Genomic DNA, 12,433 nt, shown 5'->3' with positions numbered 1-12,433 from the left:
CTTAACATGCAAAAGCAAAAGATTATCTATAGAAACAACACAGTGTAACAGATTAAAAAGAAAACTTTCCTGTCTACATAGACGCAATCTTTGCTTTCCAGTTTATGGACTAATCCACCCATCCTTGCATCCATCCAAACATCTTTCACTGTCATAATCAGAGTGTGAGAGCGGGCAAGCACAAGAAACTATCGAAATAAAACCCTCCCCGGCTATCACAGAGCACCGCTGCTGTTGGTCCAACAAGACAAGATGCTCTTTTTTTTTCTTTTTTCTTTTTCTTCTCCTGATGAATAAAATTTAGCTCCAGCACACCCCCCAACCCCCCCCCCCCCCCCCCCCCCCGCCCCTGGCCCCTCCTTCTCGCGCCCTATAAAGCCGCAACAGCTGATCCCGTGCACTACAGAGAGCCGCAGCTCCGCACGCGCGAGGAGTGGGGAGAAGAGAGAGAGAGAGAGAGAGAGAGAGAGAGAGAGAGAGAGAGAGAGAGAGAGGAGGAAAGAGAGAGGGGAGAGAGTGAAACGAAGAGTTAGCGACCGGAGAAGAGCTGTTCTGGTCTTCCAGCCGCAGTTTTTAAAAACAAATCTGAGCAATATTTTATTTATTTTAAATGAACTGTGATGACGTTTTGGCTGAGTTTGTGATATTCGAGCTGGGGTTTGAAGTCCTGCGAAGGTCTCGAGAGGTTTCTTGGACTAAACTGTCCCGACCTTTAACCAAGCGCTGCAACTCTGCTGCCATACTCCTTCCCGCTTCTTTGAGCGGCACCCAAATGTTTGTTTATTTGTTTGGGGTGGTTTTTTGGTCAAAAATCGTCAAGTCGTTGACTCACCTGTGTTTGGATTGCTACTTTTGAGCAGAAAGACCCCTTAAAACTGCTCGTTTCGCCTTTCTGTTCCTCTCCTTTCCCTCTGGAGCTGAAGGGGCAACAGCGGTTTGGCTGTGGCACGCGGTGTAAAACAAAAAAAACAAAAAAAAGAGGGGGGGGGGGGGAAGAGTCTCGCGACGGGAGGAGCTGTCCGGTGCTGAAAGCACGAGCCTGGACGTTAGGAAGTGTTTGTTGGGAGCTGTCCGCGTGCTGAAGACCAGCGGTTTGTTAGAACGAGACCATAATCTTTCTTTTAGAAGCAACGGATTTAAGCACGGCACGAGGGACGTTTTTAACGGAGCAGCCATACAGAAACTGACTTATATTCTTTTATTTTCCAGCCTTTAGGACTCCACAGGTCTTCCAGTGGCAAGTTAATGGGATGAAAACAGATCGCTTTCTCCACGAGATCCGGCTATTACTTGCAGACATAGCCTATATTTGACAAACCACCGCAAAAAAAAAATATAAAAAAAAAAATATTAATATTATGTGTGGTAAACATGCAGAAGCACACGAGGAGAGCTCGGTTTCTTTGATCTTTAAAAGCCATGTCTCCACTTTTCCAAGGTGTTTGACGGAAGGGAGCAAGCGTAGCTTTAGTGGCTGAATTAAAGTAAATAAATAAAATTACACGGTTAAAATAAAAATCAGCTGATAGGTTGTGAGTTTAGACTGAAGTTGGATAGAAAAGCGTGTGTTTGTCGTGCAAGTGTAGGAGCCATCATGCCTCGGTCTTTCTTAGTGAAGAAAGTCAAGCTGGACGACTATTCGGCTGCCGATCTGGAGAGCTCGTATGGTCACAGCCGAAGAGAAGAGCTCAGTCTGCGATTCCATCATCATGACAAAGGTTAGTCACACACCTACACACACAAACACACCCGAGCACACACACACGCGCGCGGAGACAGGCGCCCATTTAAAGCCTGCCATGCATCCCTCTGAGAATGTTTTCACCCTCAGATTTAAAGCATTAGTCATGACTGTTTCAGAAGGAAGAGGAGAAGGGAATTACAGGGTCAAACTTCGGTCATAGCCCCCCCAAAAATATACCATTTCCAACACTGTAATTATACTCGGTGAAATGCTCTGGTTCCATGAAATAGTCTTATGTAGAGAAACAAATGAGAGGAAACCTACACTCTCAGTCTGATAAGAACCTCTTGAGACTTGGGGCAATAAAAGAGACGGTTTAATAATAATACAAAATAGGTCATATAAGGTAATATATGTGCGATGCACATTGGATCTGACTGCAGTCAGGTCGGAGGTTAAGAGCTTTCTATATAGGCACTTCATGAGGCTGAATTGCTCTGTATTATTTATGGTTTTTAATGCTCAAGGAAAGGAAGTCACATCTGGAATAAAAGATAATTTAAAGAAAACAGGAGAGAATGCTTAATGGAATTTCAGGTTTGCTTTGCACTCCCTCTACAACCTGTTATAGTTTTTAAATGTACCTGTAGGATTTCGCATCTCCCCCTGCCTTTACTCTTACACAAAGCATTAAAACACACACATCCAGCTCTGAACAGTTGCTGACATTAACATGTTAGTGCAGAAAAATACATTTTTCCCGAAGGAGCATACAAAGACTGTGGCGGAAGCAACAGGGAGCCAGTGAGCGCAGGATCATTGCAGAAAACCATGCTAAATGATTATGTTAATGCATTATGTCAGCAGCACACATACATTGGGATACACCGTTGTTCTGTTGCCAATTATATTATTCAAATCAGCCTTCTCTCCAGCACCTGTGAGTCACCTTCAAAGATTTCTGCAATCATGCCCAGCTACACTGGCTGCCAATGGTTCCCACGCACTGTATAATCTGGGGTACACGGGGAAAATACGATACAAAGTCAATGAAAAGGGCAGTATTTGGGTCAAATATTCAGTGGAAAAGTGTGGAAATCTTTTACAAAAGGAATACTTACCTAGCATTTCTACTCAGAAGTCATGCATTTGCTTTGGTCTGATAATCTCGGAAGCAAAACCACAGAAAACATGCCATATGCACTTTAACAGAGATGGGAGCTTTTATCTATGTCAATATGCCCTTGACATTAAAGATACGATACTGGATAAAATTACTATATGCTATGTAAATGGGTCACAAATCCCCAGAGTAAAATTGCTATGTGTTTTTTTGCTTCATTTATCCCCCTTTGGCCCCCTTTAGCTTATTGTTTTGATTTATGTTTTGAGAGTCATTGTTCAGCATCCAGTAATGTAAAGCAAATAAAGTGGCAGATTTTGCTAGAAAAACACATAACACCCTTATAGGTCAATAATTTGCCTGGGTTGTGTGTCTGCTTTATTCTGCCCTCTAGTGGCCAAAAAAGAATGACTGCAGCTTTAAAGAGCTAAAAAAAAATAAATCACCGTCACTGCAAGCGTGTAATGGAGTTAGTGCAGCCTGCTGGTTTTCGCATTGTGCCAAGGTCAAATGTAAGATGAAGAGATCCCAAGCGTTCTGATGATCTGAAACCAGAAACATGCAGCAGAGGCAGCAGCAGTAGCATTGTGGCAAGCATGTACAGACTAGGGAAGCTATCCCTTGTTATAAATATAACAACAGTTTGACTGAAGCAAATACAGCTTGTTGCACATACACACACACACACACACACACACACACACACACACACACACACACACACACACGCACGCACTCTACTGTTTCTGTCAACTCGGCACATTTCCCAGGCAGCTTGCACAGCTGAGTGCACAGCATTACCCACACACATACACACACACACACAGACAGGAAGCAGTCAGTGACCTACAAGTGTCCAAAGCACACAAGTGTGCGTCAGTTACTGCTGGTTTGGATCAAAAATTAAATTGTAGCTTGCAGCCTTTCTCCCTCTCCATTTCTTTTTCTTTCCATTCCTAATTCTCGGTATTTCAAAGACACATGAAAGTGGGATGGCTCTAGTTTGGCAGAGTATTTAATCTTTAATAAGCATTTAGAACAGCTATCAGCTCTAATGCTGCTAAAGTACTTTGAAATGAATATGGAGTTGACACAGCGAGACAGATACTCAGACAGAGAGAGACAAAAAAACAAATAGAGACAGTACACTGATGCCGAGATGCGCAGCAACAGCAACAGTCACAGTCAGAGCGCTTTAAATGAAAAGGGATGAAAGGGAATGGTCATGTTTAATTGGCAGGGATCGTGCAAAAAAGGTTCTGTGTGAGAAAAAAGTATCCTAGAACCAGACAGCGAGCTTTGTTTTTGTTTCTGCCTGTCAGTCACATATGCATGGCTCAGTCTGGCTGTTAGTACAGGTGAAGGAGAGGTGATATGGTACTCACAGAATAGTCAAAGATAATGTAGATAATGGATAGGGTTATTTTGCTCACTTGAAAAGACTTATTTTTCAGTCTGTCTCCCTCCCAAACTTTCTTTCCTTGGACGCAGGACCAAGGATTTCTGCTAATTAGTCATAGATCATATAGTTCCCTACATCACCAGCAGGACAATTTACCCTCTGTGGTGGCCAAGAAATAATTAGTTATACGATGCATTGAGATAACAGTCACTGAACACCATCTTTTTGTCCCCAGAAAGATGAACCCTTTCATCATAGACTCTAAATTGGCTTTCCATGTCTTGCTTATCCAGCAGGTCACGACCATGGATTAGTATGCTGTTTCAGAAAATCTGACGGTATCATCATTTTTCGCTAAATCCTAGACAGCATTTTGTGCAGTAAGAGTTTGGAATTTGGTGCCATCTTTGCTAACGCAATGTTGATCAGAGCAGCGGTTCTCAAACTTCTTCTGCCACTGCCCCTATCAGAAGAAGACGTCTGTGTATAAACCCCACAAACTGTTCTCAAAGCAATCATTAACCACTGAAAGTGTAAATTTTAGTGGAATAAAGGTCAGCAGGATAGCATCAACAAAACTTAGCAGGCAGTCCCGGCAGATCAGGTGATCTCAGTGCCAGCACACATTAACTGATGACGAAACTCTGCTCTTCTACACATCCAGCTGGTTATCCCACATAGGTTGTTATTTAACCCTCTGAGGTCTAAGGCAAAACTGACCTTCTGGAAAAATATCTAAAGTGTTTCTGATGCGCATCAGATTATTTACTTTGTTCCCTGATTGCCAACACTTGGGAGAACGTCTTCTTCAAGGCCCTTTGCCGATGATACTTTAGACCTCAGTTGTGGCACATCTGCAAGCCACTTTGAAACCCACCGTCTAATTTAATTCTTATCACATCTGTTGTCACTGACACTTGCTCTGTTCTGTATGCTGCTGTCTTGCTGCTGCTCTCCCCACCTCCATCTTTCCATATTTGCACATGGAAGTGCGGTGAGGTCCCAGAACAGAGCTGTGCTGCCAAATATAAATTACTACAGATGGAGAAATCAATCTTCTTTTGACTATAGTGGACCTTAATTTACTTTAGTTTCACATATTGCACTTTTCCCCACCTGCAGTGGCTCCATGCCCACCGGTGTGGCATGTGCCACTGGTGAGTCAGGGCAAGGTTAGAGAAGGGAGGGAAGCAGATGTAGGTGGTTTATCTGCAGCAGCTTGCAAGGCTATACCACCTCCAGTGCAGCTGCTGAGTATCCACTATGGTCCAGGACTGTAGCAGGACTGGAAACTGTCAGTTTGAGTGATTACGACTCTCTACAACATCTCCAAGACTCCAGCTGCTCTTAGTCAACATACCTGGTTATAAGGGTCCAAACTGAGCACTTGGTCATGTTTCAAAACTTTACTCATGCTCTATAAAACAAGACACACACACACACACACACACACACACACACACGGGCACACACACAAACACAGTACTTCCTTCCAGAGTGCAATGATTGAATATTTATGATTCATGATTTTCTCTCTCCACTCCACACCTCTTCTCCCCCCCTCTCGCTTTCCCTCTATTTTCTCTCTCTATTACTTGGTCTTAATTAAATTCGAAAATGTTAAATTAGCATGAGCGCTGTGTACAGGACTGCCAAACCACCCAACCACCATCACCACATTTAACGTAGCATTACTTTCTCCCCGCTAGGTTTTTCTTTCTTCCTCCCTCCCTCTCTTCCTCACCTTAATATGACTCCCCTTTCTCTACCCTTCTACCCTCTGTCTGTTGTTCTCATCACATTATCGACCAACATCTGAGCCTTTCTCAGAACTGCATCATGAAATTATATTACCAGCAATAGTATCTCCTCTGCTGTCTGTGTCTTAATGCTCACAGAGTGCTAATTGAAATGGAGAGCTATTGATCGGCATAAATCCACAGGAGTTGCGGCCATGGGTTATTAGCTACCAGTCTCTCCTTGTGTCTGTTACAGTTTAGCCTGTTGAGTGCCAATAATAGAAATAATGAAGCAGCTGGCATCATAACGCGGCATCAAATAATTCACCAGATTTGTCAGGGGTTGTGCACAAATATGCAGGTTGCTTTGGAATTTGTGAGTCTCGGTGAAGTGTACTTCCCGATTTCCCTCAAGACGGAGACTGTCAGTGTCACTGCGCCCACTGAGTAATGCACTGGACGCCCCCCCCCACACACACACCCAGCTGCTGTAATAGAGATGCTCTTTGTACAGCAGTTGAGGTTTTGACAGCCCTGAGGTGTGACTGTGTGCAGCTTCAGACCTGTCAGAAAAGGTGCAGCTGATGAGGAGCAAGTGTGCTCACTGAGCCCTCCAATGAAAAATAAAGATTTCCCACTGAGGGGAAAGTGTCTCCTCCTTGCTTGTAAGGACTGAGAAGCATTTTACTGCCACTATGAATACCACAACTGTCTCCTTCTCTTTTCCTTCATTTGCTTTGCATCACCTCCAAAAACCGATGTGAAGGTATTTCTTTCGAATCGACTCGGAAACCTTTTGGTCTTTTATGGATACTGGGCATAATGGGAGTGCAGAACACATGGTGAATGTGGTTCATGTGATCCTTATTGTGGTATGATTGATATTTAGAAACTAGAGATGCCAGGGTGTGATCAGTAATGTAATGTAGTCTGGAGACAAAATGTTAATAATGAATGAACTTTGATGAACGAGTGTGATTGAGGCCTGCTGTTATACAATACAAGTTAAAAAAACAAACAATTTTCTTAGTAGTGATAGGTTCTACAGAGCCCTCAGGGTCTTGAGTAGTATCGTAACGAGTGCTATAATAGATACTCGAACCATATCTTGTATTTCTACCACTCAGGTGCTTTCTTTTTATAACTAATTGCAACAACATGGTGGATAGTTGGACGAACTTGGCACTTAATATTAATCTCTTCCATTTTTGTGCTCTGCACTTTTGACCTAAAAGGTGCAAAATGATTAACATTTGAAGCAACATAATACGCAGTCATACATTTGGGAAAAAGTTTTGTATGAGAAAATATTTTCTAGTAACTCAAAAAAGAGAACTATTTTCCTTTTACCAATCTCAGATGTGTCATTCTAGAATAAAAGAAGAAATGTTAGCTGGCTGCCTCTTTTGGTTCATGGATTAAAACAGTAGAAGGAGAAAAACAGTTCCTATGTAATGCAATGTTTGTTAGTGTTTTGACGAGTCAGGTTCTGGAAAGAATCATTAATCATCATCAGAATCAGAATACTTTATTAATCCCAAAGGAAATTATGTGGTCAAAGTTGCTCCAAGACAACGAGAACAGTATAATGTTGTCCAAGAGGAAGCAGACGGTTTTACAGTCAGTGTCTCAAACTGGAAAACTCACACTCAAGCCATTTGTGTGGATAAGCAACACTAAAGTGTAGAAAAAGCTTAATTTAAATTTTGTGGTGAACTGCCCCTTTAGGTTTTTGTTAGAGACAGGTTTGCCAGCACTCAAATATCCCTTTTGACTCTGTTTAAGCTTTGTAGCAGTCACTCGTGTAGATTTCCAAGCCAATCAATCCTCCTGCCACGATGACTTACCTCTTTCTTTGTCTCTTCAGGCTATGTCAGTGATTATCTGAGTCCTAATCCTTACGACGATGTGGTTGGAAGCGATTCATCAGTCATCTCTAAAGTACCCTCCCCGAGCCACTCATCGGTCATCTATGGCCGCATCAACAACACATATTCTGGCATCCATGGTGATATCCATGGCGATTCGGACCAGCCAGACAGTCCCCGGTCCGAAGTTTCGTCATCAGCCGGGGGATACATCAACGGCGACACAGCTGTGAGTGAAGGATACAGCGTGGATGCGTTTTTCATCATGGACGGACGATCACGAAGGAAAACCACGGGAACCCTGAGGGGAACTGCCCAGAGGCACACCTGCAGTGAGTGTGGTAAAACCTACGCCACATCCTCCAACCTGAGCCGGCACAAGCAGACGCACAGGAGCATAGACAGCAAGATGGCTAAGAAGTGCCCCACATGTGGGAAAGTGTACGTCTCCATGCCAGCGATGGCCATGCACCTCCTGACCCACGACCTCAAGCACAAGTGCGACGTGTGCGGCAAAGCGTTCAGCCGGCCGTGGCTGCTGCAGGGCCACATGCGCTCGCACACGGGGGAGAAGCCGTTTGGGTGTGCGCACTGTGGCAAAGCGTTTGCTGACCGGTCTAACCTGCGTGCTCACATGCAGACACACTCAGCCTTCAAGCACTATAAGTGCAAACGATGCAACAAGACGTTTGCACTCAAGAGTTACCTGAACAAGCACTATGAGTCGGCGTGTTTCAAGGGGGCGTTCTCCCCTCTGAGCTCCCTGGGAGAATGACTGGGGTGGTTTTAATTTGTTTACATGCAATTTTCCTGGCCTCATTCCCTACTTTTATTTCTTTCCCCCAAAAAGCAGAATCTGAGTGTAACAAGGTAGGAGTGTTTTCTCTGCAAGAATCACGAGGTATATGACAAAAATAGATTGAAGGCATCCGTTCCTATCAAGAACCCTCCAATCTCTCCTTTGTTTTATCTTCCCTCATCTGAGAGTGGAGTGAAAAGTTTTCAATGCCTAATTTAGACTGTCACCTGCGTCGATAAGTTACTTCCCGTTGAGGCTTTTTGAAATATCTGTGAAGATAAATAAAGCACAGCACATCTAGCTCATCATTTTTGAAGATACCTAGATCTATTTATGTCCATATCTACCCTCAGCATTGTGTTATTTTTTTTGTTTTCCCAATCCACCAGGAAATGACACTAAAGCACAACTCATCTCCAATCTCCAAGCATGAATCACATCATCGGTTTTCTTCCAGTGAGATTCAATGAGCTTTCAAGCTTTATGCGTTTCTAAAAACAGACCTTCATAATCTAAGGATACATGTGGTGTCCTGCTTTTACTGAGACCGACCTTGGACTGAGCTTACAAAGATAAAGCATCAAAACAAGGAAAGCACACAGCGTTTCTCCTGTGCAAGTAAACAAGATACTTGTAATGATATTTATTTATACAACCGGACACCCGCAGTATACAGTGTCTGTATACGTGGCTTCTGACATTACCACAATGAACTGTGAAGAAAAGACACACCTGTCACAATGTGGTAGTACAGGCAGTACACCTGTGTGGTGAGAAATGACGTATTTTTAAAACCGTGGACAAAAGAGCTCTTTTCTTTACTTCTAAGTAATGTTGGGATATGCGCTTACTTAACCGCAAACAGTGGACCGTTATGAGTTCCAGTTCAGGATCAGATGGCTAAAAACTCCCACTGAGCCACCAGGGTATTCCTTAACAGTTTTGCTATAACCTAAATCTGATGTTATTATTATTATTATTTTTTTTTTTTTTAATTTGTCAGTGTTGGATGGGGATGGAGACATTAAAAATGTCCTGGATTTCCTCAAAAAGGTCAAACCTTTTTCCAGTGTTGTATAATAGTTTAGTTGCATCAAGAAGCACAGCATTCATCTTTGAGGTTTTTATCTTTTTTTTTAAAAAGATGTGTCTATTTATGATTTATGTATTTATGCATTTATTTACATATGCATTTACATTTGTATGGATTTGCACTTTACTTTGTTTTTTTTTGTTACAAATATGCCAAAGCATTTGACACTTTCTAATTAATGAATATCTTTTTACTTTTGTCAGCCACTTTAATTATTTAAACTAATGCATGCAAAAAAAAAGAGAGGAAAAAAATAATAGCCTAATAATGGAATCTATGCCAATTTTATGAATCTTTTTTGGATATTTTTCCAAACCTCTTAGATAACAGGCAAAACCGAACAAATTTCTGTCTTGGACAATATTTCGTTGATATCCGATAGAGCAATAATGCATGATATTTTTGAAGACACGTGAGTCATAACTGCTTGTAACATCTTGATTTTTTTTTTTTCTTCAAATGCCACTATTCTATGTAGTTACGAGAAATGACATTTCAGGGAGTTAGCGAACCAAGTTAGTGTTAAATAATGGCGGGTTGGGTTTGGAGCTCTAAATTTACAGGGACTGTGACGCCGCTGTGACAGCCGGTCAGAAAGAACAAATTGGAGTGAGCAGGGAGTCTGTTTTTCAAACTCAGCTGCTTTGGTACACAGTGTGGAAAACGTTGCCTCCTAGTTACAATTTTATATTGGTATCATTATAATCTTATAGACAGTTGTGTCTGTATGAGTATTAGCAGCTGCTGGGGCTTCCAGGGGTTCACACAGGTGGTTCTACTCCTTTAGACAGAGGGCTCTGGGTTGGGTCGGGATGGGTCTTTTTGTACATGGTTTATGCACTGCCTGCCTCGTATTATTATTCTAAAATATCGTAGAGAGTAGAAGGTACTGCTGTAGACCTCTGGTGCTGAAACATGGACGAAACGCAAACCCTGAACAGTTAAAACTGTGGCCACTCTTCTGCCTTGGTAGCATATTGGAATTGTTTAAGATGTGAAACAACAGCTGTGCTGCTGAACCGGCTTCTCTTTGATCCTCACTAGTCCTTGAACACAGCCAGAGTTTCTTCCTATAAGTTGGTCACAATTATTGTGCTCTCTTCTCAGTATTTTTTTTAAAATCCAATCAGAAGATCAGTTTTGCTCGAGGGCTTTACATGAAAACACCAAACTCCATTTGAAGACTCAAAGGCTCTTCCTGATTTCAGGTTGTTTTTCTTTTCATCATCTCTGGCTGTTGTGAATTTAATGTGGCAGTTCTCGATGTGATTCAGACTTTTGTTGAGAACGAAGAGGAGACATTTGGTCAATATTTCAGCACCAGAGTGCATCGCCGAACACTTAGATTCTACTATGAACTACTGTAGCCTACTATAGCCACAAGCTAGTTTACCTATTCTTATATAAAAGCACTTCCTCTTATGAATTATAACCTAAAACCTTTTCTTTCAAAGATAGTAGCACAATGAAAGAGTTTAGATTCAGGTAGACGATGCCTTGTATGTAGAAATAACCTCTTTCTCATTTTTCTACTACAATGATTCAAAGATAGAAACGGCAACAAATATGCCGATGTAACACAGGCTGTTGTCCTACACCACAAAATACTGTTAAAAATGACACTTTCAGTATGTGCTGTGTCATTTTTCTTAATATATTTGTGAACGCATCTACACCACACCTTTTTTAGAGTAAATAAAAACCTAACTATTTTGCAGCAAGAGGCCTTGTAAATAAGCACTGATGTGACTTTGGAGTCTGATTATTTCTACAGAACTGTAACGAGTGATGATGATGATGATGATGATGATGATGATGATGATGATGTTGGCAGTGATGATGATAATGATGAAGGGGAGAATGATGAATTCGTTTGGAGCTTCCTGCTTTGTTTTGAATTCTTCCTCTGAGGTTTTTTTTTTAGAGACCTCAAATGGCCGGTTTGAAACCATGTAAAGCACAAAGACAACACTGGGCATTTTGTTTCACTTCCTAAATAAAAAAATACTTTAAAAACAATTCTGTTTGTTTTCTCCTTCTCCCCCCCCCCCCCCCCCCCTGATCATTATGATAGCCTTTAGTCATCATGCCATTAGGCTGAATCAGACATAAAAACACTGGAACTTCATTAGGTACACCTGCTGAACTATTTACGGTAACACAAATATCTAATCAGCCGATCACATGACAACAACTCAGTGCATTTAGGCATCTCAAGACAACGAATTGAAGTTCAAACTGGGATCCTAATGGGGAATAAATGTAATTTAAGTGACTTTGTTTTGGTATCAGATGACTATTTCGTAAACTTCTGATGTACTGGGACTTTCCCACACATCAGTTTACACAGAATAAGAGAAAAAGAAAAAACATCCAATGAGCAACAGTTCTGTTTACTGTTAAAAAAAAAGTTTTGATACAGATCATAAAAAATTCCCAAAAATTGGTTCTTAATCAACATGTCTAGTGTAAAATGCCCATAACTGTAAATAAACATGAAATTTATTTTAATTTACTTACTTTTTTGATTCATAAATTGTATTTTTCCTTATAAAAAGAATAAAATTGAATCAAATTTCACAAATATCCACTTTTTTATGCTGTACATACAAATATTTAAACATTTTAAATAGAGCAGAGAAGTTTCAGTAATTTATATAGATTTGATTGTCCATTGTTATGTAATTATAGAAGTTTTTACTCCCCACAAAGTTTTAAAGATTTT

At 41.3% G+C, this 12,433-nt stretch overlaps 1 protein-coding gene across 1 annotated transcript; it reads left to right on the top strand.

Moving 5' to 3' along the window:
• Positions 1-419: 419 nt before the first annotated feature.
• Positions 420-11,691, top strand: LOC308384136 (transcriptional repressor scratch 1-like). Its single transcript, XM_080862510.1, has 2 exons — positions 420-1,718; positions 7,816-11,691. The coding sequence occupies exons 1-2, from the start codon at positions 1,595-1,597 to the stop codon at positions 8,589-8,591; spliced, it is 900 nt and encodes a 299-aa protein (XP_080718636.1). The 5' UTR covers positions 420-1,594; the 3' UTR covers positions 8,592-11,691.
• The last annotated feature ends 742 nt before the right edge of the window (positions 11,692-12,433 follow it).

This window comes from Rhamphochromis sp. 'chilingali' (assembly GCF_963969265.1).
Source record: "Rhamphochromis sp. 'chilingali' genome assembly, chromosome: 17".
Classification (NCBI taxonomy): Eukaryota; Metazoa; Chordata; class Actinopteri; order Cichliformes; family Cichlidae; genus Rhamphochromis; species Rhamphochromis sp. 'chilingali'.
Note: the sequence above shows the minus strand (reverse complement) of the source record. Positions and strands in the feature narration are given on the sequence as shown.

Coding starts and splice junctions, on each gene's coding strand:
- LOC308384136 (XM_080862510.1), top strand. CDS start 1,595: ATGCCTCGGTCTTTCTTAGTGAAGAAAGTCAAGCTGGACGACTATTCG. Junction 1,719..7,815: donor ATTCCATCATCATGACAAAG/GTTAGTCACACA, acceptor TTGTCTCTTCAG/GCTATGTCAGTGATTATCTG.